At 38.8% G+C, this 24,349-nt stretch overlaps 1 protein-coding gene across 4 annotated transcripts; it reads right to left on the bottom strand.

The window, feature by feature from the left end:
- Positions 1 to 326: 326 nt before the first annotated feature.
- Positions 327 to 23,437, bottom strand: CD47 (CD47 molecule). Of its 4 annotated transcripts, XM_030462646.1 has the most exons (11): positions 23,299 to 23,419; positions 19,248 to 19,598; positions 17,856 to 17,903; positions 15,714 to 15,803; positions 12,384 to 12,485; positions 11,911 to 12,003; positions 11,271 to 11,366; positions 9,639 to 9,731; positions 8,138 to 8,169; positions 5,841 to 5,865; positions 327 to 2,705 (listed from the first exon to the last, which is right to left on the bottom strand). In XM_030462646.1, exons 1-11 carry the CDS (start codon positions 23,342 to 23,344, stop codon positions 2,647 to 2,649), a joined length of 1,035 nt encoding a protein of 344 aa, XP_030318506.1. In that variant the 5' UTR covers positions 23,345 to 23,419; the 3' UTR covers positions 327 to 2,646. The 4 variants fall into 4 exon arrangements, with proteins under 4 accessions (XP_030318506.1, XP_030318513.1, XP_030318519.1 ...); XM_030462653.1 differs by lacking the exon at positions 17,856 to 17,903 and having other exon boundaries at positions 23,299 to 23,437; XM_030462659.1 differs by lacking the exon at positions 5,841 to 5,865 and having other exon boundaries at positions 2,592 to 2,705.
- Between the last annotated feature and the right edge of the window lie 912 nt (positions 23,438 to 24,349).

Below are 24,349 nucleotides of genomic sequence, written 5' to 3'. Positions count from 1 at the left end.
CGTGTAAGTAGGTCTTGTACACAGCAGGTACACTTCTAAAGGGATGGTGAGCCCAGAATAGGCCCACACTGGAGAATCTACACCTCGAAGCACTTCTGGCTCTGCATATGGTCATGCTGGGGCAACTCAAAGCATGTGCCCATGGAACAAGCCCGTGACAATCTCCCCACCAAAACCACCTGCAGAAACTGAGAACATTCTTGTATATCCACTGGGTAAACTGGGAGAGAGGGTGTAAAGGCAGGGAGGAGAAAAGTCATAACAGTGAATTAATGGCACCAGTTATACAAGTTCACTGCCTTAGCGACGAGAAAGTCTCTCACAAAAACAACTTAAAATGACTTTATTTTGAAAGTATATTAGCACAATATTTACAAAATTGTTTCATGTTTCATAAATAAATAAAAACATTTTCTTGGGTAAAGACTATAGATCTTTAGATATTTAAATTGTCTATATACTTACATATACACACATACGTACACCCACAAATGGCAATAGTTATGAACAACTTTGGTTTTAAATTACTGGTGGGAAAGGGCTGGGTGTATGAACAACTTTTAAACTCTCATTTTTAACTCTGTGCCCACAAGAAATGTGTAACACAACAAGGGCATCGTGGGTTTCTCCCATTACTGGGGCAACTGATTCTGCAGCCTATGCGTGATTACAGGGCCACTGAGCTCCTCATGCTTCAGGAAAGCCTAGTAACAGCTCAGCCTCATTCACCCCACAGTGACACAGACAGGTTCTACTGCAGTTTGCTTTACAGAACTTAGCATAAAGCTATAATAAAAAGTGATTTTATAAGGCAGAATACCTCAACAGAATTCCAGTTGATTTGTTTTTCATTCCTCAGCTGCTCAACTTTCAACCTGCCAGAGGGAATCCCTAGGGAGCTCTGCATGGTCCTTATTCAGGTAAATTCTTACACTGAATTGTAAACTGAGAGTAATCTCCCGTTTTCAGGTAGAGAGTGCTGTGATTATGGAAAAACCTGTATCAGAAGATTCATGTATAGGAGCTTAATTGTAATCACATTGACAAAAGTGAAGGTATGAAAGTGTAAACTATATATGCTTCTTAACATGTTGTACCCCATGACTTAACTCTCTTCACTGTGGCCACTTCCACAGACCTTAGTGAGGACTGGACCATGGGCTGCTCCAGTATGTTCAGTCCTGCAGCCCTAGTAAAAGGACTGCTTATGAGAGTAAATTCTGTAAATTCAGATACCTCCATTTTATTTAGTTGAGTTCTTGCCACAAGGTGTCTGCATTGAGACTTGGAGCACAACATGCAGAGACCTGAATCACTGCAATGTGCATCCACAACACAGATATGAACCTTAGTTTTTAACATCCAACTCTGAGACTTGCCAGATTTCTCGGGATTCTTTATAAAAGTGGACTTCATTACATTACTGTTTGGCAACAGCTTTTTAAACAAAGTTTTAAATTGTTAGAAGGAGAAAACCATGTGTGCCTTTGAAACATATTAGCTTAGTACGAACAGAACAGAGTGAAAATTTCTACAAAATATACACAAAGTCCAAGAGAACCATATTGGAAAAGCTCTCAAAACATCTGTAAAACATGGTAAAAGCTCATGGAATGTGCAAGTCCTAGAAAATGAATTTTTACCTGTTCCTCTTACATATATACACAAAATGAGCCTCCTCACTTCTCATTGGCTCCTCTTACTTATTTTATATATTTGTGACATACCAGCAGCATCACAAACTTGGGTCAGAAGTGAAATGGTTCCTTTTCCATTAAAGAAAACAGATTTTAAAACTGTCAAAAAAGACACTAAATAGGACAACTCCTATTTTTATGAAGCATCAATGAGTTCTACAAATTCACTGAGTTAAGAAAGTCTGAAATGGCTTCCAGTACCACACACTGCACATCATGAAGACACACAAGAACCGCATTCAGCATGAAAATTACTACCTGCTGTGCTCTGTAATTCATATGCTGAATTAGGCTCCAACAACTGAGCAGTTTCTCATCAAAAAAATACGAAGAGGCACAGAGAGCTCTCTCTCACTGGACTACAATATCGGCCACCAGAGTATACATGACTACTGCCCATGGAGAGGAATATTTCTGGTTTGTGGAATTGGGAGAATTCAGTTCATAACTTCAGGAGAGCTGGGAGTAATCGCTGTACTTACACAACGTTGTGTATAAGCATTTTATGTACTTTTTTAATAAAAGTTTGAATGTCAGAAAAGAAGTGTTTGTATAATCGCTATTTCCTGCTTGTATCATAAGACACATGACCATACCTTGTCCATGCACACAAATAAAAGAAACAATAGTCTACATGGTATTGCAATCTCTGGGCTGAGCAGGCCCATTATCAAAGCAGTGACTAATGATAGGTTTTGAAAATAATACCACTAAGGATTACTGCAGGGACACCCCATAGTGGGCAAACAGTGCTTTTTATATTCTCGCCTTCAACTGTACCATATATATACCATAACAAAAGAAAATAAAGATCACATGTGGGCAAATACACATGTTCCTTGCTACAGCTGCTGTGACTAAAAAATTACATCATTTATATCAAAAGCACTTTTGCCACACATGCAAAACAACTAGTTTCCTGAAATTCTTCTCTTTGCTTAGTGCATCTTCAAGGCCACAGTGTATCAACAACGGTGTACTTCTCAAATATCACATAACTCTGTGGTTCTGGGAATTGAAAAAGAGAGAGAAAAGATTATTTGGGAGGAGCAGCAACATTTTGTCCTGTGTACCTCAGCTACAGCTAAAAAAAAATAATTTCTTTTTATTTCAAACTTTGGAAGTACAACTAACACTCAAATACTGGAACAGAGTGTCCTGTCTTTACTCCTAATGCTGGTTTACTTTCAAATGCCATTTGTAAGTAAATGTTCTTCAGCATCTGACACATGTCCCCTTCCGTATCAGTGTGTGTGTGTGTGAACTTGCAAGGGGAGCTGGTTAAGGTAGAAAGCAGGTACAGCTCAAAAGGTTCCTGCCTCCGATTTGCATGTCAGTGCCCTTGCTATCTGTCTGAGAAACCTTCCAATATTTTTAGAAGACATCTTTCAGGGTAGAAAAGGCAGACACTTGTAGTCTCACCCTAAAAGTAAAAATTAAATGGATAATTAGCAATTTCTGTGCTTTTGAAAACTCCACAAAAGCAGTAAAAGAGAAGGCAGGCTTTTGTAAATGAGATCCAGAAAGAAACTCTCAACTTATTTAAAAGTCTATCTCCAAGCAAAACTTTACCCTGTTCTTCAGCAGTACGTGCTAACTGTACTAATCCTGCCCTTAATTCCCTTCTGGTCAGTTCTGAATGCAAGAGACTGGCAAACATCTCGTTCCTGATCTCAAACCACTGCCTTGAAGAACAAGCAATTGACACTTCTGAAGCAGGACCTACCTTCCATGCCTCCTAACTCATATTATACTAACTGGTATATATTTTATCAATGCAACAATTCAGTTGCCCTTTGTACTGCAAAAGTGCTTGTATTCATAATGGTTCAGAAAATAACCTAAATAATAATAATAAATAATGCAGTAGTCATAAATAATATAAACCTAGAAGCACATGTTATTTGTAAGGAATCCTGCTTTCAAAATCAGCTGATAGACCTTCTTTCCAATTAGGGCTAACTAGTACCTCATGTATTGCTACACTGCCAGTGCATGCTTTCTGTAACTGGCATGATATAAAAATATTTGAAGTAAATTAACAGATTTAGAGTAACCTTACTCTTTATACTGATTAGCAAAATGCTGTAATTTGATGCAGGAATACTAGGCTAAGTGTGCAGTGATAGCTCATGACAAGCTTGCTCAGTTTTCAGGACGAAACTGAGGTACCAATAGCATCAACAAGTGCTCTTTTATCCTACCCCCATGAAAATTATTAAAGTTTGGAATATAAAAGAATCAGTAATAGACTGTTCTAATTTTAAAACCTGAGCATCCAATTTACAATTTCAGCTCTTCAATGAGAGTAATCCAGAAAGGTAAACTTTTCTAATGTATATGTTTATGTATATATGTATATTTATGTATATGTTTAATGTATATGTATATGTTTATGTTTCTAATATGTATGTGTTTCTAATGTATATGTTACTTTTCTAATGTATATGAGCTGCAGGAAACAAGAATTTTTGCAAACTTGGCTACCTGCTGTAGGTACCAGTCTGGGAATTTTGGGCCAAGTTAATGTAGTCCCTCTCATTTCATTGCTGACTGTATATTAGGAAGAGTCTATTTACAAGTAGTCAGTGTTGCTATCTTACAAGTTGCTGCAAAATCAGGAAGGACTAATCTCAGAATTGAGGACATTTCAATTTCCAATAAATTTTACATTCAGCCAGGACACTGCAAAATACCTATTTCTTTATGATATCTAATGACCTTTAAACATCAAGCAAAACTAACTGGCAGAATGCACAGTGAACCTTTAGATTTTAAAGTTCAGAATTCAGGCTTTTAATCAGTTCTTAAATTTTATTAAGAAGTGTTTCAGTTCTGTTAATTTTTAAACACCACTATCTGACCCTGGAAAATAATAAATTTGCGTGAAATCTGATTAGAATATAAACTGATTAGAACTAATTATAAACTGATTATAACTGATATAAACTTATTAGAATACAATCTAAAAAAACCCCAGAAAATTTTAAGAGCATCTAAAGGGGAGAATTGTAGAGAAGGTCTATTTGTAAACCACTTTCCAGTGAACTTCCATGAGAGATCACCGATTAAATATGTAGAGAAGGCTTAGTCATATTCACAACAAAAATAAAACCAGAACACCTCAAAAAATAAAGACATCAACCCACCACCAAGGAAACAGTCCATGCATCTTAAACACTATAAATGCATAGAGGAAGCATACAGACTGACTTTCCACATTTGATCAGAGACATACTGTTTAATTTTTGCCCTCCAACTCATCTCTTCATATGTGTGATTCAGAAAATTCGTACTCTTTCTTTCCATGAAATGTAATTTGAGTAGGAACAGCACCTGCACTGAAACCCGTCCTCCAAGATTCACCATATTAGTACCAGTTAATTCCAAAATTAAAAATCCCCAAATACACGTTAATTAAAATAAACATCTGGACACATATTCGGACTTACCATCACTCTAACATCACTCCTTTTGCATCTTTGAAAGCCAAGCAAATGGATTAGTAATGAGCCAAACAGCAAGAAATGCTTCAAAACTAATATTAAGATTAATTCTAAAATTTGGGTTAGAACTTAGTACTATTCAGCATGGCAGTTAGTGAACAGAACAGCAGAAAATTAAAACTATCTCAGAGTCACCCATTTAATTTCCCCCATCTTGGTAAGTGCTGCCAGTTTCCCCAACATCATGGCAGAGATTTCCCCACCCCAAAAAAATATCAAAAGAATAGTGACAAGGATAGATTTTGCTATAATCACAAATACTCCACCAAGTTTAAATGCTCATGAAGAAAAACGAGCATCAACTTTCATGACCTGCCACCTCTTTTCCCCTTAAAAGTTGTGGACTTTTTGCAAAACGAAGTGGGTAGGTATCCTGTGATATTAGATCACAGATACTCTGTGATATTAGATTTGTCCTAAAATAGTCAAACAATGCCACTGCTTAGCAAGCACAGCAGCACGGAACAAGAGGTGTGGAGCTGCAGGCATCATTTCATTGAGACATCAGACTCTTACTGACTGAGCTGACGTGCCAATCAGCCACATCAGTTGTGATATATTGATAATTACAACTATTTTTTGAACTTTCTCCATAATTAGTCTCTTAGTTAGAAGGTAAGTCTTGAATATCACCTACCATTTAGTGGTTCTTCTACAGCTTTCTGCAAAACATTTAAAAATATATATATGTATAAAAAGCCTTCATGTTTACTTCTGGCTCGCCACAGTTAAATTACTCTAATTGACATATACAGTAAGTAGTGATTCTACAAAAATGAAGAAAGCTGGACGTTAATAGAGTTACTTACTACAGTTCTGAAAAAAATAATCAATCATTAACTGTATTCTACAGATCATATTACTCCCACTGTAAATTTTTTGTCAGATGAAATACCTCTAGGTGGCAGCAAAAGGCATGCAAGTACTACTTGTAGGCTCTAAAACCTGATTATTTCTGTTAATTGATCAACAGTAATAAAGCAGCATGATTAAAAAAAAAAAAAAGTAGCCAAGCAACCAAATGTAATCTCCCCAAAAGGAAATACACCACAGCTGTGCATTAAGTCTGGTAGACATCAGAAAAAACACAGACAATCTACAGAAACCCATTAGAAAAAGGTCAGTAATTGGTTAAGATGGAAGATTTTTAAATATGCACCTTTTCTCTCTCCAATTTAAGCAAATACTACGCAGTGTTCTGTAAACGTGCCCCCATGTCAAAAGCACTTCACCAACATTAAGTTTTCCACAGTCTTTAGATTACACAGAACGCAAATGTATTTTTAAAATAACTTCACACTACTTATTGCCTCTCAGTACAGCAATGTGTGCTGAGCAGCTCTTGACAGAAACAAGCAACATATTAACACACCTAATTTGCCACTAGGTCTTTCCATAACTTCTGTAAATTTACAGGCACGAATTATTATCAGTCAAATTCTTCTGTATCTCACCATCCACTGACTGCAGCTGCAAGAACTATTTTTCTAGTGGCTGAGATTTCCAATGACCTTTAAGTTTTAATTTTTTAATTGATTTCATTCCTGTCTCCAATTCAGAGTGTAACACGGTGTTCACTATATAACTGTGGCTATTTTTCATTTGTAAAATCCTCACTGCAGTATAAAACCCCCCTTGTGAAGGGAACAACTCAAAGAGAATAGACTTCCACAATGTTATTTAGCACATTGGTTTCTATTTGAATGATAGTTCAACAAGCTGAAACAAAAAAATCTCCTCTTGCCCTGTTTGCTCCCAATTCTGTAAGTAAAGATTGCATTTTGAAAGAAGTGTATCTGTAATACATTAACAGCTCATTTTTATAATGTAGTCAAACTCTGGACTTTCTCTTCAATTTTTTTTAACTCTGTGCACTTATATTCCTTCTATAGGTAAGAGACTGATCCTCTGAAATAGTTTCTTTACAATGAAAATGGATGAGAGAATTCAAAAGGAAAAAAAAAATAAATCTGTTGTCCTAACTGCAGTCAGCTCTCCTTCAACAGTTAGAAACCATCTTTCTTCAACAGTTGGGTCTCAGGCTTTAGAATGAAGAGGACTGGAAATTTGTCTCATACTATGACTGCCAGCCAAGAAATAGGATGACTTAGTATCTGTCATGCTCCCCTGATATATGGAAATTTTAGCAGTATTTTATAGTTGTGCCTCTTGCTTCTAAATCTAGGTATCAGGCAGCATTCACGGATCACTAGAAAGCACTGTACTAGTCTATGAAAATGACTATCTTAGGAATGATCACTCTAGAATTACAAAAAAACAAAACAAACCTGAAAAACCTTCTTTAAAAAAAAAAAAGTGCTTTTCCATTTGTTCTGTGTGACCTAAAGATAAGACAATCTGCTTTCAGATGGTCTCATCAAATTAAGGGGCATTAGAGGAAAATAAGAGAATAAAAAAAGAACAAGGCTTATGCACCTGCATAGTTGGGGATTCAAGAATTTATTAAAAGGTTCTGATGTAAAAAAACCCAGGAAAAAAACCCCTAAGTCTTTATTATAAGCCACCTAGATAAGAAATTCAATGATATGGTATTCTGCACTCACCTTAATGAAAAAGCATTTCATTAAGGTGAGCGAAGAGTCTTTATGAGAAATTTATGAGAAAGACTGTATTGTAAAAGAACACCAAGCTTCCCTTCACATGCACAGCCTTCTTGTGACAACCCCTGCAACTCCATTTGGGCACAACAGTCCCTGGCTTTTAGGCCAGAGTGGCAAGTACAGTACAATAGACACACTCCATAGGGACAATGAAGACCACCAACTCACTCAACATTAGACATCTGTTAACACAGCCAGAACTTTTGCTTGCTACCAACCTGGTCTGAATTCGAACTACTGAAGAAAGGTTCAGTATCTCACTACAATCCCCTGAGCCATCTAGTCACCCCAAATTTATTAATTTTAAGCTTACCCCTGGACGAGGATGATCTTTCATTCTGGAACCTAAAACAATTACAAAAAAGTGACCAGGCAGGTGAATGTCATAATCAATGGAAGAAAAATATTTACTAATAAAACTTGGAACAGAGTAGAATACACAAAATTGAAGCTTGCCCTACACAAAACCTCTTAATATGATGACCTACAAATTCATAAAAGCCTCTATGCTCTCCTCTGTTTAGGAACTGAATAATCTCATCGTGAGCAGTCTGTAAATTGCCTCACTCATGCATTCACCTATAAAAATGAATTATGCTACACGCTATTCTTTGTGTTTATTTTGGTGTTCCAGAATCTTCCCTGACAGTAACATTTCACCTCTTCAGACAGCATAATCTATCTACAAATGCAGTATTTATGTAGACCATTATCACACAGAATCAAAGTCATACACACAAGCAGTCCAAAGTCAATAAAAATTACTTTTGTCATTGTTAAAAGGCTTGCTCCTCCTCTGTCATGTTTTTAACTAATCTTTATCTAGTTCAGGTATAAAATAATAGGCATTCTGCCTTAATTGCTTCTTCAATGGAAATCCTCCCTGACTGAGAATCTATTATTTATTACTGGCCATGCCCACATGTGGCAAGCGCACACTAAACCTGGAAGATTGCACAGTTTGGTGCAGACTAGGGACTGATGAGTGCGTACACATCAGCTCACATCTAGAAGCAATATATCCCCACCTGCATGGTTTTTCATCCAGACTAACAAGCTGTATGAAGAGCCTTCATGCACAGTTAGAAACAAAAAAGCCACTCTGCTCTCAAATCCAAGCTGTGAATTCCACATAATGTTGTGCTGTGGTGTGCCAGTTGAGAGATGTCTGCACCAACCACTTCTGTGGTTTTTGCCTATTTTAGCATGCTAGACTGGCTTTTATACCTTGAAATCTCTTATCTTCTTGAGATCTGGTGAACAGACCATAAACAAAGTATTGCTATCTGCTCCTGGCTTTTAAAATTAAGCATAAGAAAAAGTAGGATCCACTAAAACGCGAGGTGAGCATTCAAACTGCTTTTAACCTATCCCTAACCAACAGAAATCACTAGGTAGATTTTGCTCCTTTAAATTCGTATTCTCATAAGCTTTCATCTGCACCATCCCATAACCCACTCAACTGGCCATTTAGCCCATTTAGCCAACTGGCTAAATTCAGAGCTTAAACAGCAATGTCAAAAAACTCTCACTTAAGAGATCTGGGTGAGTCAACCTCAGTACAGTTTATTATGATAAGCTCTAAAGTTCTTTACTCAATATTCTGCCTCCTCTCCTACCAGTCTCTATGAAACAAAGGAAATATATACAGAAATTTTTTTCAGTAATTTTTCAAACTATGTGACCGAGAAATCACATTTTGTTTTCAAATAAGCTACATCTACCTCCAGAAAGTACAACAGAGAAAACTGCTCTTCTGAATATTTAAGTGCTAAAAAAATTCAAAGGCTGAATGTTAGGCATTACTTACTTACCCATAATAAATATGTCAGCCAGACTAAGCACACTTGCAATAGCCATAATAGCTAAGCCAGCAATCACAACAGAACCATGTAATGGAGGACAGGCTGTTAAAAAACACAATACAAGAAACTATATTATCTGACACAAGTAAAAGCACATTTATTTTCAGATATAGCTGAATATTAAAAGAAATAAGCCTGACAAAACCAGATGAAACTCATTTCTCTTTCAAAGCTATCCTAGAACTACTTATGCATCTTTCTTCTTCTGTATACATTTTTAATGATAGAGGCATTTACTGATTCATCCTGCTTAGCTGTACTGTTCTACTACAGTTTAGCTATTCTATTGTCATTCACTGTGACTGTTTCATTTTAGTTTATTCCATAAAGACATCCTCAGAAAACTTATTTCACATTTAAATACATCTTCAGTCCCAATTGTTTTGAACTCTAATTGCACTAGATTTAAAAAATACAGTACTCTTGCTGATAAAACCAGTTAAAAAAAGGGAAGGGAGCAAAATATGAGGGTAGTTCTAAAGCAAATCCATCACAGATCACAGGAATGCTCCGTGTTCACAGAGGTATCACAGAGCAGGAACTGGTCATTACAATATAACCATAGCTCACTACGGGAACTACTTGTTCTCTGATCCAGGAGAAGTCTATGTCATCATCTGTGAGCTCAGCCTGGGATGTGCTACTTCTACTAACAGCAAATGGTCATTAAGCTAAAGCTCCACAAGTACAGGTACCAGTCTAGCTCATATGACTTGTAAAAAAAAAATCACCCTGAAAAACTAGCGAGAGTTTCCACATAAGAACATAATAAAAACATTTTCCATTTTGTATTACTCCAAAGGATTAATGAAACAAATCAGGGAGTATCAGGGTTCCAGTGAACTAAAGGATGTATTCTATCTACTACTAAATACACCACAAAAGATGCAGAGTCCTAAATTCACCTTTTTCACAGCAGGGGAAAGCAAGCAGGGGACAAAGCAAGGGTTAGAGATAGAGACAAAGGGGTGTGGTTGCATGCAGAGTTTAGCTGGTGTTCCTTTGACTTTTCTCAGTACTGAAACAGGGTAACAGCAACAACCACACTTAAAATGGTCCAACATTTCCAACTTCACTGTCTCTGCATTTGCTTTCTTAGGCTGTTTCAATGGCATTAGTTTCCCAGTGATTCAGTTACCTGTTACATACAAGAGATTTCTGATTTATTAATGAATTGTGAGAAACTTATTATGACTCTAGTTTAGTTTCTAAATACCTCAGGTCCCAGTACGAGATACTGTCAAAGGTCAACATTGGCTTTAGGTGACTCTTAACTGTGACAAAATTTAAACTTTTTTTTTTCTTTTTTTTGTTTTTTTTTAAAAACAGCTGCTCACAGAATGCAGTCACACTGGATATAGTCATACTAATGAAACTGATATATACAATACTGCCTTAGGGCTATTCTATTTTCATCAGATAAGAGAGCTTTAACAGCAGTCCTAAAGTATATTTACAGAAGTTACTTGGCAACACTTAATACAGCAATGCCATTTTCACAGCACTTCAACATACAAATAAACAAACATCAGGTACAGAAAAAAGTAAAAAAGACACTTCTACAGAAGACAGATTGCTTACCTGAGACACACAGTGCAAAACCAACCACAGCAATTATGTAACCAAGGATGTGCAAAGCTATCAGAGCATATGCTGCTTGTGGTAGACTATTGAAAACTGAGAAAGAAAAAAGAGAAACAAAACTGTAATTTTTAAAGTTTAACTACAGAGACACAAAAGGTAGATTATCCAGATAGGAAACAGATTCTCCTAAATTCCAAGCTCAGCCTCTCAGTGTGATAAGAAAACTCACAAATCACTGCAAGTCACTCAGGGCTCTTGGAAGCAAACACACATAAAAATGTATGTATATATAAATAAAAGTAAAACCAAGCCACATGTAGAATGCATGTTTCCTAAGAGTTAACTATTCATCCCAGTACCAAGACCAAGGAAGGAAGAGCAGGAATCACTCAGATGTCTTAACGTGAAATCTTACTTTTCAAACAGGTATCTTACACTTATCCCCTGAAGCAACTTAGCCAAACAAACACAGCTTAAATACTTCATTTTGAGATATTAGAGAAGTCAGGAATACAGGATCCTATCAAAGCACCTATTTACAAAAAAATGAATGCAGTTATATAGATTATGTGAGGGTGGAGGGAGCTCAGTTTTTCTATCAGTATGCTCTTAAGCTAGCAAATTAACAAATACTCACCAATTCCAAACATCAAGTATTGAAGTGGTACCAAAATCACAGCAGGTACTACAATTAGGCCAAGACCAGCTTGATTCTGTGCAGCATAGCCATCTGTAAACATTTGTATGGAAATTAGTGAAACAGAAGTCTTTTATTTGAATAAAGCACAAAGCAACAGAAGTATATTATTAGTATCATCAACTTTTTAGGGTCCAGAAAAAAAAAATCCCACTGAAACATCAGAAGTCATTGCCTATCCCCTAATACTCACCAGGACAGATAACAGAAATAAATTTGGAATCTGTATATAACTATAATCATCTGAGGGTGTGACAATGCTCTTTCTGTTGTATTCTATAAATTATTTATTTTTCATTCTAAAATTAGTGGATGACAATTAAGAGATGGTACTACTTTCCATACTACTGCATAAGGAGATTCATTTGTGCTCTTATGCCCTTAAACTAGAAAGGCAATTTTAATACACTTACCTTGGACAAAAAGAACAGTGCCTATAACAGCAGCAACTGTGAAGATGATACCTGCTACAAAAATGCCCGTTTTCATCGAAGTTTCAATTTCATATTTTAACACTTAAAGACAAAACAGAGAGACAGAGAGGAAAGCAATCAGACAGACATACAAATTCTCTCACTAAAATACACAGATTTTGATTAGGACTGGTGTCCTCAACAAAGAAACAAGTTCCTACAAATATATATACTTCTGAGATTTCATTTGATTTCGCTGTTTTGATATGGCTAATATGACTTAGACAAATGAAACCTGGAATAGGTATTCTAGTAAAATTCTTAATTCCTGCTATACAATTCAGGTGATATGTTATTTTAATAACTTCAGGACATGGCACAGGTTAATTCAAGTAGATGCACTACTGACAATTAAATACTGTTTCAGGGAGTTTGTTATTCAGGTGACTGTCAGATGGGGATTTAGAAATTCCAGGTTCAATTCTCTTTGCTGTGACACTGTGAGTTTAGACATACCATCTCTGTCCCCTAGGGAACAGAACAGTGTTCCCATCTCACCAGAATGCCACGATGATGACTAGGTGCTATGAGATGACCCAGATGTTCAGAGGTCATACATAAACCTAATTTTCAGTCAAACCGCACAGCTTAATAGCTGCAGTGTCAGAAATGGTTGATTCCAGTGGAGGTTTTCAAAGCAGCAGCACTTCAGTATTCTTTGGAAAAGAAGGAACAGTGCAAATACAACAGCATAATAAGCCATGTTTGTTACTGCCTTACACATTGCTAAAACTAAGGCAACAAAAAAGGTAACTTTTTCTCCAAGGCTGAAAACCAATAGCATCAATCTTGGTATATGCTGAAATTGGTAATCACAAAATGAGAACAAATACTACAAGTAACTTCAAGAAGAAAAAAAAGGAGCACTTACAGAATTAACATCCCACTTACATGCACTGCATTAGCACAAAAAAAATACCACAAGGCTACAGTAAATATTTTGGAGGGTACATATGACAAAATCTTTAATAGTATCTTATCTATGAAAGGATTACAGAATACTCTGTCTCATAATTAAAAGTCTGTCTTTCATTATATTTACATTGCCTAGCACAACAGGACCCCAGACACACTCTCAAGTACTAATACCATTTAAATCAAACACTTATTTGCAATAGCACTAACAGTAAAAACTTCCTGCAGATCAGTAAAGGAAATTTTTTTCATATTATAAATATGCTAAATAAGGAAAGCAAGACATAAAAGTAATGGACATGCTACACTTATACTCTAAAAGCCAATCATATAAGTAAAAAATGAAAAAAAAACCAAACCAACCAACAAAAAACAAACCAACCACCAAAAAACTACTCCATCTTCCTGAAAAAAATAAAAAACAACAAAAAAATCCAAAAGCCAAAAAACCTCCCCACACCATAAAACCAACACAAACTATTTCAAGGTATACCGTAGGACTGCTGGATTCACAGGTTAACTAAAACAGTGCAAATTAAAGGAAACCAGTCCCCGCCCCTCCCCTCCCCCTGAAAAAAAAAAAAACAAACCAAGAAAACCAAACAGTAAGTATGCCCATATTTATTAAGTTAGAGGTAGCATGACTGCTTTTCCCCACAGAAGTCACAGACCTTACAATAAAGTGTGAAGATTCAAAAAAATCCAAGCAGGCTCAACTTACTCCTGTAAAACATTAGTGCTTTTCAATGGATGTATCCATGGTTATTTCAGGATAAATATTACTCTTCTATCAAAATACTAAAGATGTGAAAAGTTCTGCTATGAATGCAAGGCAATGAAAATTTCTAAAAGTCTCAAAGATTCCTCAACCATTAAAAAGAACAATGAAAATCAGGAATCTAATGTCATGGAAATCACTAAAACAATATGTATTTTTTTACTTTCTGCCCACAAAGGGACCTTTGAAGAGTCATGTATGATGTGTAGACCTTCCCAAAAAGGTAATGAAGGAAATTACATACAGATGGCTGAATATGTATGAGATTATTATAAATCGCTCTGAGTGCGATTTCTTTCCATTTCTTATGGATTTGACTCCTAGTAGAAATTTTTTTATCTTTGAGAAGTCTACAAATTGAAAAAAGTCTGAAAAAAGTCTCTATTTCTTATGTAAAACTGCAAAACTGTACCTGAACGGAATGACTAGGACACAAAGCACACTCTACATTGCGTAGATGTTGGATAACAGTGTGTAAGAATTATCTAAGGATATCTGACACTCGTGAATGGATACTACGTGAATAAAAACATTTAACAAAATCACTCAAGTCTGTGTTAAATTATAACTAAAAGTGCTGAAGGACTAATGATCAATTTTATATTAATAATCAATATTATATTAATATAATTTATATTATATTAAGATCCAAATTTATATTTATATTAAGAGCACCATCTTTCTGATATATTTTATGATCACAAAGTCAGTAACAGTTCTGTCTCTAATGACTCAATAATACCATGGTGAACCAACAGTGAAGAAAAACTTCCTTGTTCTAACCAATCACAGTATGATCAATTATCCCCCCCCAAAATAAATTAGACACATGCAAAAAAAGCTCACCATTTGCAACACATCTGGCAGCAGAAACATCACTACACAGCAGATTACCTCTGAAGACCCTTAATGCTGCATGTCATACCTTTGTCTACAAAGACATGCAGCTGCTAAAAATCTTTACCCCAGGAAGCAGCCCCTGAACAGAACAGGATGGGACAGACCCCACTGCTTAGGGTTGTACCTCCTTCAACACAGAACCTGTATCCACACTGCATGGCTGGGACAGCATGTGACACACTGAAGCTCTACAAAACATGTTTTTGATGAGGTCATGCTTTTCTTTTTTTTCCCCCAAGCTGAAAGATCCCAAACTCTGCAAATGCTATGTCAGACAGGTGTTTCCATACCTCTATGCCAAAAATATATATTACGTGCTTACTGAAAAGGAAGACTACACAGCACACAAGAGTGTAGCCTGGTGTGCTCTTATTAGTAGTACTGCTAATTAGGAACTATCTTGAGAACTGTATGTAACTCTTTCCTGGTAGCTGATTCATGCCAAGAAAGCCCAGAAATGAACAATATGGATGATCAGGAGAGGATTCCAGAGCAAACCAAACACCACGTTATTTGACAAAGCAGATGTATCACCCTTCTGTGTATTACCTGGATCAATTCTACCACACATCTTTTAGATGTGAGGACCATCTTTCATCTTACATGGATGTCTTTATGCAAGCAAGCAATTTCAGGGCAAATCAATGATTGCAAATAATTAAAGAGTCAATACTTACCAATAACAATTAACTGAGCCGAACACAAAATAATAACTAAGAACAGCAACACTATGATGATAGCCCTTTCCACTAGAAGAAACCATGATCCTAGAGAACAGAGAAAAATGGTAGAAAGACAACAGAAACTGAGGTTATTATCTTTACATTTTTTTTCTTCTTTTTAGACTACGCTCTAGATTGTTCAACAATGTATGCTATGTAATGCTATACATTAAGAGCTGTAACAGGCTGTCAAGGTTTACCCCCAGCAGGAAATTAAGCCCCACACAGCTGCTCGCTCAGTCTCTCCCAGTAGGATGCTGAAGAGAATCAGAAGAGTAAAAGTGAGAAAATTCAAGATAAAGGTAGTTTAATAAGTAAAGCAAAAAACATGCAAGCAAGCAAAGCAGAAGAAGGAATTAATTCACTACTTCCCACAGCAGGCAGGTGTTCATCCATCTCCAGGAAAGCAGGACTCCATCACACCTAACAGTCACTTGGAAAGACAAATGCCATGACTTCTAATGTCCCCATCCTTCTTTCCCAAATCCTATTGCTGAGCATGATGTCATATGGTGTGGAATACCCCTTCTGGTCAGTTGGGGTCAGTTGTCCCAGCTATGTCCTCTCATAGCCTTTTGTGCAACCCCAGACACCTCACTAGTGGGGTGATGTGAGGAGCAGAAAAGGCCTTGATGCTGTGTGAGCACTGCTCAAGAGTACTGAAAACAACCCTGTGCTATGGACAGTAACACAGGCCCATCCCAGCTTATCTATCCCAGGCAAAACCAGGATAAGCAAGCTATGACTTCTAACTATGCATTTCTCACTCACCTTTTGTATGAAGACCTATTTTATTCTAGTTACTGTAACATTTTCCAAACTGGAGGTTTTAACCTCCAGTGCAGCAGCTGATATGTATTTGCTGTTGCCTGGCAGTATAAGCTTGTTACCTTGTGCAACTAGCACAGCATAGCAGATAAAAAACCCCCAAAACTGGTGTCTTCAGGCTAAGCGGGAAAACTGAGCAAGATGTGAGAAGTCCAACTGCATGCTTTCCCAGCTATTCTACTCTACCTCTAACTGCTGTAATTCCTGAAGAAATCCAGGTGTGTGATAAGGAATACAGGAGCTAAGCCAAGTGAGATGGAAACACTGCTATGGTAATTCTAGAAATCATACATTTTCCTTTAGGATATCTCACCATCACCCCATTTAGCTTTCCCTCTCCTACCTCGTGGATGCCTTAGGCTGTTCAGTCGCCTCTTCTTTAAGACCATGTAAGCCACCTTCCAACATAAAATTCTGAAAATATCTCCACTGAACTAGAAAATATAATTGATTCTTGCATCTCTGCTCGTAAGTTCTTTCAGACTCACTCAGTGGAATCCAAGGTCTCCGTTTCTTAGACTAGCCACTGTTCCTCTGCTTCAACACTTGCTTCCAATGAAATTTCTAATCTTCATATAGATGCATACTCCTTGCATTTACTCTCCGTATTTAAAAGCTGTATCTGCAGCTCCAGAAACATGGAATTAAGTAACAATTCATCGCAACTCTCACTGACAAGAAAATACCCTAAGGACAGTTTTAAATTCAAATTCCCCCTTTTCCATCCCTCTTGTAATGTTGCAACCTTGTTGCAACATTAGCACAAGGCAAGAAAAAATACACTTAAAGTAGAGAAACTTCCTCATTGGCAAAAGAAGCCTAATTAATTGTTTAAAGGCTTTTTGCTTCATTTGCGTTTTCAGGATAAGCACCTAATATTGAACAATAACTTCAGTGCACAGTTGCTGTTCTCCAGATAAGCTAAATTATAGAGGCAAATCCCAATAACCCTGCTCAATATAACTGAAAATTATTCATGAACTGAAAGCATCTGCAAGCAAAGACTCTGAAGCAGCTTCACTTCCCTCTAGCATTTCCAGATGCCACTACTAGGTATTACAAATAGAAAAAAAGCAGCCATGAAGCCTGGCACCTGCAGAGACTTGAGCATGCAGATACCAACAAAAAATTACACAGAGGAATTTAAAGAGAGGAAAAAAAGACCATTTTACCTTCAGCTAACCCCTCAAACATAGGTCTAAGCTTTACATTTTCTAGAATATACTCTCAAATCTAATGTGACCTTGCAACCATAAATTCTTCACTAACCACGTTTTTCCTTTGGTGCTGATGTGCATACGTCATCACAACTGACAACTAGAAAATGAAATGAGAAAAATTACATCAGCTTTGAAGTCTTTATGCCACTTTCAAAATGTGATCAAAGTAAAAATAAAACTACAAAACTTGCAAATGAAACTTGATTCTATGACATCCTCAAGCTTCGCTTCCCCTTCTAAAGCTCAATGCTGAATGGCAAAAACAGTCCAAAAAGGTTGACTGAGGAGGTAGCAAACTGCCTGTATGTCTTCCAATGTTTTTGCAGTGTTCTAAACACTGAACAATTCTGTAGCATTCTTTGTCTTTCAGTGACTGTGCTCCCTTAATTAATTTCAGAATCACATTTGTTTTGCAATGCAAATGGTTAACTCAGAAACTAGACCCAACTGTGAATTACACAGTTTAAAATAAATCAATGTTTGCAGCAGGACACATCTGTTGAGATTCATCAATATTTTAATGACAAATGAAGAAGCTAACAGAAGGACATTTTAGGACAACTCAACAGTGCACAGGTAAGGCTCCATGTGCTACACATACACTACACAGTGCTTCTAAGAGACCTGCAAGTCTCCTGTGCAGAATAATACACACGTGTTCAGTGAAACTGTCACTTCTGCAGAATACCAGAGAGGTTGCACATGTACAGCAGATCCCATTACTGAATAGCTGAGGCACTAGAGCACATGGACTGTGTCTGGCAAGACAAGGTAAAATGGCTCACTAAACGAGAAACTCATCACTTATTCACCATTTTTTTTAGTTTAACATTGTCCTCTGAAGACACCATTTAATGCTAGAAAACTGTAACAAGTTACAGCCTAGTAACAGCACTTTCAACCTCACTGTAAAGCTGCATTACCTTCAGCTCAAGTTTTAGAGTTCTTATATAGAACGTCTATTGGTTTTACCTGTAATTTTTTTTCCAGCTTAGTTAGACTGCAAGATGCAATTCTTCAAGGAATAACTTTCTGCAGCTGATGTGACGGATGGATACTCAATATTACAAAAATATATTAGGTAGGTGTTCTGGTATGTAACGCAATAATATCAGCTAAATATATCACCAATTAGGTAACCCAAGAGATGTGGGAAAGCTCAGGCTTTACTCTATTAGATGAGTGATCTTTAGACATTACTACAGGATGAAAAAAATGTGCTTGGATCTCTTCCACAGAAGCACTCTGCTATAATTTATTAAAAAAAAAATAAAGAATTATATTAGCAGTCAAGTTAGAAGGCCTGGGTGACTTCTTGGTTTTTTTGTGATTTTTTAAATTTAAAGTAATACATGGTTATATTAATTGTTTTTCACTTCCCTGTAATATTTTGCTTGTTTTCTCTCCCAACAGATTCTAAAGCAATGGCAGGTAAACTCACCTGAGATGTTTCGAAGTTCAACTGTTGTTCTTCCTTCTCTGTTTAATTCTGTTACTTGACAACTGTAATTTCCAGGTTTTGCTTCCGCACTGCTAAGCTTTAGAGAGGCAGTACCCTTGGGTAAATTTGCCTGAGATACTAAGTTAGCTGATGGGACACTTGGATCTCTGAGGAACTCCTCTCTTTCTCCATCAAAAGAAAAAATTGTTTTGTCTTCTTTTCTCCAGTTAACAAACATGACTTTTGTGCTGTTTTCCTTTAGATTTGTCACATAGCAAGGCAAAATGACAGTTTTATTACACTGAGTTATTTCAACAAAGTCTGTCACATTAAATAGCAACTGGGCTGAACCTAAAAAGAAAAACGAGAATTGACACATTTAGAATTATTTCTTAATATGCAAGTGGACAAAAGAAAATTACCTACAACATGCACCCTGGTAAAACAGAACAAACTGGCCCATGAAACCATAAAAAGAGAATGTTTTAAGAGAGTAATAAAAGAAGCAAAATAAGGCATTATTTCAATTCCCCTTTAGCTATTTAGCTATTGTCACACCCATTTAACCCATAAATACCATAAGCTATCATAAAATTAAAACAAAATAAAGTAATAAAACTTTGGGCTGCCATTTACTTGAACATTTCCCCTAAAATGTCATTCATTGAAATACTGCATTAGTTCCTGGTTTCTGCAAAGCATACACATAACATTAACCACAGGTGTTCAAATTTCTGCTGTTGATCACACAGGCATCTAAAAACAGAGGTCCAGCCATCAGCTCCACACAAGAATCATTCATAGTTTGCCATGGACAAGGGGAAAAAAATTCTATTTTAAGCCTTCTGAGAGAAGGTAGGCAAGGCATCTTAGGCTGCAAAACAAGGAAAGGTTGCCATTTGTTCCTTCTTATCTCTGAAGGTGGAGCCAAATGCCCATAGGTTGTGATCTTCTCTTGCAAATTCTCTTTTCTTCTCAGAGGAAGACCACACACAATACCATACATTACATAAGATTATTACTTACTTAGTGTTTGAGTTTATACATAACAGAACTGAAAATGGACAATTTGCAACAACAAATGTTCTGTATTATAAATCCTTGTGATTAATGCTACTGATGTATTTGATGCAGGTAATGAAAATCACCACCACGCATAATTATGTTATCACCACTGGTTTTTAATTTCTCACCCATGTTGCACCATCCTTCTAAAACCATGGTATTGACTGAACATTGTTTCAAAAAATACCTAAATCCTGTGCCAAGATGTGGTCTGAAATGAAGACCATCAGTTCTTGAGAAAACAAAAAAATCGTAACATTGGTATTTATACCAGGAACCAGAGGAAAGAGGTTAATTAAACTGATTTGACTGCAACACATGAAGGTTTTGAATCCTGTATTTTCTACATTTTTTCCTTGTTTGTATGAAATTGTAACCTAGCTGTCCTAATAGTCATTATTCTCCAAAGTCCCAGTGGCATTAAGCATTCAAAATGCTTGACTAAAAGACTTGTGCTGTGAAACAAGATCAGAACCCTTAGCACTACAAAAGCACAGAGACTTACAAATTGTGGTAGCTCCAGTGACTTCAGAGGAGCTACTGGTGTTCACATGTCTAAAACCAGCAAGAATTGTGATATGTATTTGATGACTAAATTCAAATAGGGAAAAGGAAGGAGGGGGGAAAAAAATAAAATCGGCAAACGTTGAGTCATTATTTGCAGTAGCTGAATTTTTTCAAAGCAACAGTCTCAGATCAAATTTAAAAAGCACTGATCCTTGAAACATCGGTTTAAATATTCTCACACAAGTGTCACTGGATTACTTCTGAACATCAAAAGCTTGTAAAAAACTGACTAAACATGCATTATGCATTACAGCACTTAAAACTAGAGAAGTAATTATTCTCTGGTTTACTCATTGTGCTGTATTTTTTAAAACTTTACCTCAAAAAATAGAAGTAATAAAAGCAGAACAAAAGGCTACTGTACCCAAACCCCCAAACTATGCACAAATAAAAAATAAATGCACAATTAAAAGCTATAGTGCTTCAGTGGTTCTTCCTCAAACAAGTTTCACACCTGTTTTATTTTAACACTACTTCATAATAAAAGGTTTCTCATGTTTCTTGGGGTTGTTGGGTTTTGAGTTTTGTGTGGTGGCTTAGTTGTTTCCCCTCCTTTAGAGCTAGCACAACTACACTTCTCCACTGGTCCATCACAAAGAAAGATGATTTTGCAATTACAGGAAGCAACTATTCTACCAAATATTTACCAAACCGAATAAAAACCAACCATCCTGAAGGAGTTTAGACCAAACTGATTATGACCTTCTCACTAGTGTTAGCACAGAATGACAGGGAGCTGTAAGTTACCAATTCCATCAGTTTGCTGCTGTGTAGTGTGTGAGAGCTGCCATATTTTGCCTGAATCCAATCAAGAAGTACTCATGTGGACAGCTCCACCAGCAGAGTGCTGGGGAAATAACAAGACAAGTCACCAGCAGAGGCACACAGGTAAGTATTTGCAGGTTTTGCCCTCCACAAATCCGACGGCTTTAGTATGAAGTTGTGCTGGCTCTGTGGCTGCTACCTCACTATAGGGAATCTGACTGCTTACTACAGATGGCAATTCCACAACCAGCTTCCAAAGTTCTTCCTGCAGTATGAGGAAGTCAATATAACCCTCCTGCAGTAGCTTCCCAAACTCCTTAAGCAGTAGACTTGTACGTGAGCCCCCAGCCTCGAACTTTCTCATGGATAATCAGCTCATGGGTGTCACATAAAGCAAGCAGTTTTAGAGCCCACTTTGGGGGCTCTTAAGAGCACACAAGTTGTGAAGCTGCCACAGAAAGATTGTTTCGATTTACATACAATGCAAATTAAGGAAGACGGCACACCATGTCAGAACTGCTATGTTTGGTAGTTGCACTTCACGGAGAACTGTATTTCCCACTGACTGCAAAACACGCCAGCATTTAAGCCCATCTACTGCTAACTCAGGAAGCCAGACACGGATTTTGATACTGGCTTTAAATACATAAGTTTAGATGTGCTCCTTACTGACAGGAGAACAATCTAGCACTGGCACATCAGTGAAAATGTTGTAATTTTTTTTGAATTCTCCCTTCATCCACTGAGTTTCTTCTCGTTCGCTAGAGTTCGAGATGTAATCTACACATCGCAGGCACCCGAACTTTGTTTAAGGTCAAGAAATGCCATCAACCCTAAAAAAAGCGTACAGCCAAGGAACAGTGTAAACATCGTTATTTCTTCAAGGAAACCCGTTCAGCTAAGCTGCCCTATCGCTCCAGGCAAAAAAAAAAGAAGTCGAGGAGCTTTCCACTGATCACGGCGTCTCTCACCCGCAACTTCTGCAAGAAGCAACCCCCACCCTCCCAACCCGGGGAGGACGAGGAAAACACCGGGGTTGGGGGTCAACCCCGCCAAGGGGTGGCGAGCTACAGCTCATAAAACAGCAGTCCCACACACTCCCGCCGTCACCCATTGCCGCTCAGCGACAGCCGGGAGCTCCGGGCAGCGGCCATGCGAACCTACACACCGAGCGGGGGGACCAGCACACACACACACACACACACACACACACACACACACACACACACACACACACACATATACACGTCCCCCCGCAACCGCGGCGGTGGGGCTGAGGGGGGGATGCCGCTAAGCTCGCCCCGCGAGACCGTCCGCCTCACGTCGTGTTCGTGTCCCCCCTCCCTCCCCCGGTCCTCCCCCCTCCTTCCCGCCGCTTCAGCGACACCCGCTCCTCCTTTCCCCGCCTGCCCAACGGCTGCGCACGCCACGGGAGGCAGCTCTGCCCTCCTTCCCTCACACCCCTCCTCGCCCCCCTCCCCCCCAATGCCTGGCCGGGGCTACTTCCGGGGCTGGCGGAGAGCCTGCACCCAGGACCCGTTGGAGGCGGGGGTGGAGATAGGTAGTAGGTATCTAGGGCCCGGCTGCAGCCGTCCCGGTTTGCAAAAAGGGTCGGGACAAGGAAGGGGAGAGAAAACGGGCGGCGAGAACTCACCGGCGCCCACGAGAAAGAGCAGCACGCAAACAGCCGGCAGCCACATGGCGGAGCGGCGGCGAAGAGAGCGCGGTCAGACAGCCCCGACAGCCTCCGGAGCCGATCGCCGCAGCGGGCGGGCGGGCGGTGCCGCGAAGGGGCGGGGCGGGACAGGACGGGGCGGGGTGGGGCGGGGCGCCCGGGGGAGGCGGGGGCGTCCTGGCGTCCTCCCGCCGCTGATTGGCTGCGGCCGCTGGAGCCGTTGGGCTGCAGGCGCCCCGCCTCTTGGCGGGGGAGTCTCCTTCACCCCTTCCCCAGGGAAACAGAAACAGCCCGCGGGAGGAAGCTCCAAAGAGATGGCGTTTTTGTTTGTTAAATAATTATGAGGGCTTTTGTTGGGTTGGTTTTTTTTTTCCTTTTTTCCCCTCGGCCGCTGGAGCTCTGGGGACATGGCGCTTACTTTCGTATTTTCGCCCCCGCACAGAGCCAATGGTCGTGTTTTGGGTAACGGCTGAATAAAATGGCTGACTAACACGGCCGGGGCTACGAAGGGATGCAAAGGTTTGGAGTCGGTGATCTTGAGTGCGGTACAGAACCCTTTCAGGGGGGCATCCCCTCCAGCCAGCAAAGCTGAAAACCCCTCTTCGCCCCCTTCCTTCGCCGGCTGCCTCAAAACAGGGGGAGAGGCGGGAGGAGCGGATGGGCGGCGGGCGCTGCTTTCGGTTTCCCTCTTCCCAGCCGCGTTAATCACTGCGCAGTGCGTTCGTAAATAATCCAAGGCGAGGATTGCAAGGGATGGGGGGGGAAGAGAAGGAGTTCTCCTGGTTATTAAGACCCCTATGGAAAACCGTCCACTGTTAGTGCCACGGCTGCTTCTGGCAGAAATTAAACCCTGGGCAGTCCGCCAGCCCGCCCAAGGTTAGGCAGCCTCAGCCCCCTTCTGCCACTTCGCAGAGCTCAGCCATCCGATCCGTTACCAGGCTGATAAGACTCTACGTACAACTGAAAGGTAAAGTTTTACAAATGGCACAAATCGCAAGAATTTGTACGTGATCTGATGTTGCCTTTCAAT

This window comes from Calypte anna, chromosome 1 (genome assembly GCF_003957555.1).
Source record: "Calypte anna isolate BGI_N300 chromosome 1, bCalAnn1_v1.p, whole genome shotgun sequence".
NCBI classification, from domain to species: Eukaryota; Metazoa; Chordata; class Aves; order Apodiformes; family Trochilidae; genus Calypte; species Calypte anna.
This window is presented reverse-complemented; position numbering and strand designations above follow the sequence as displayed.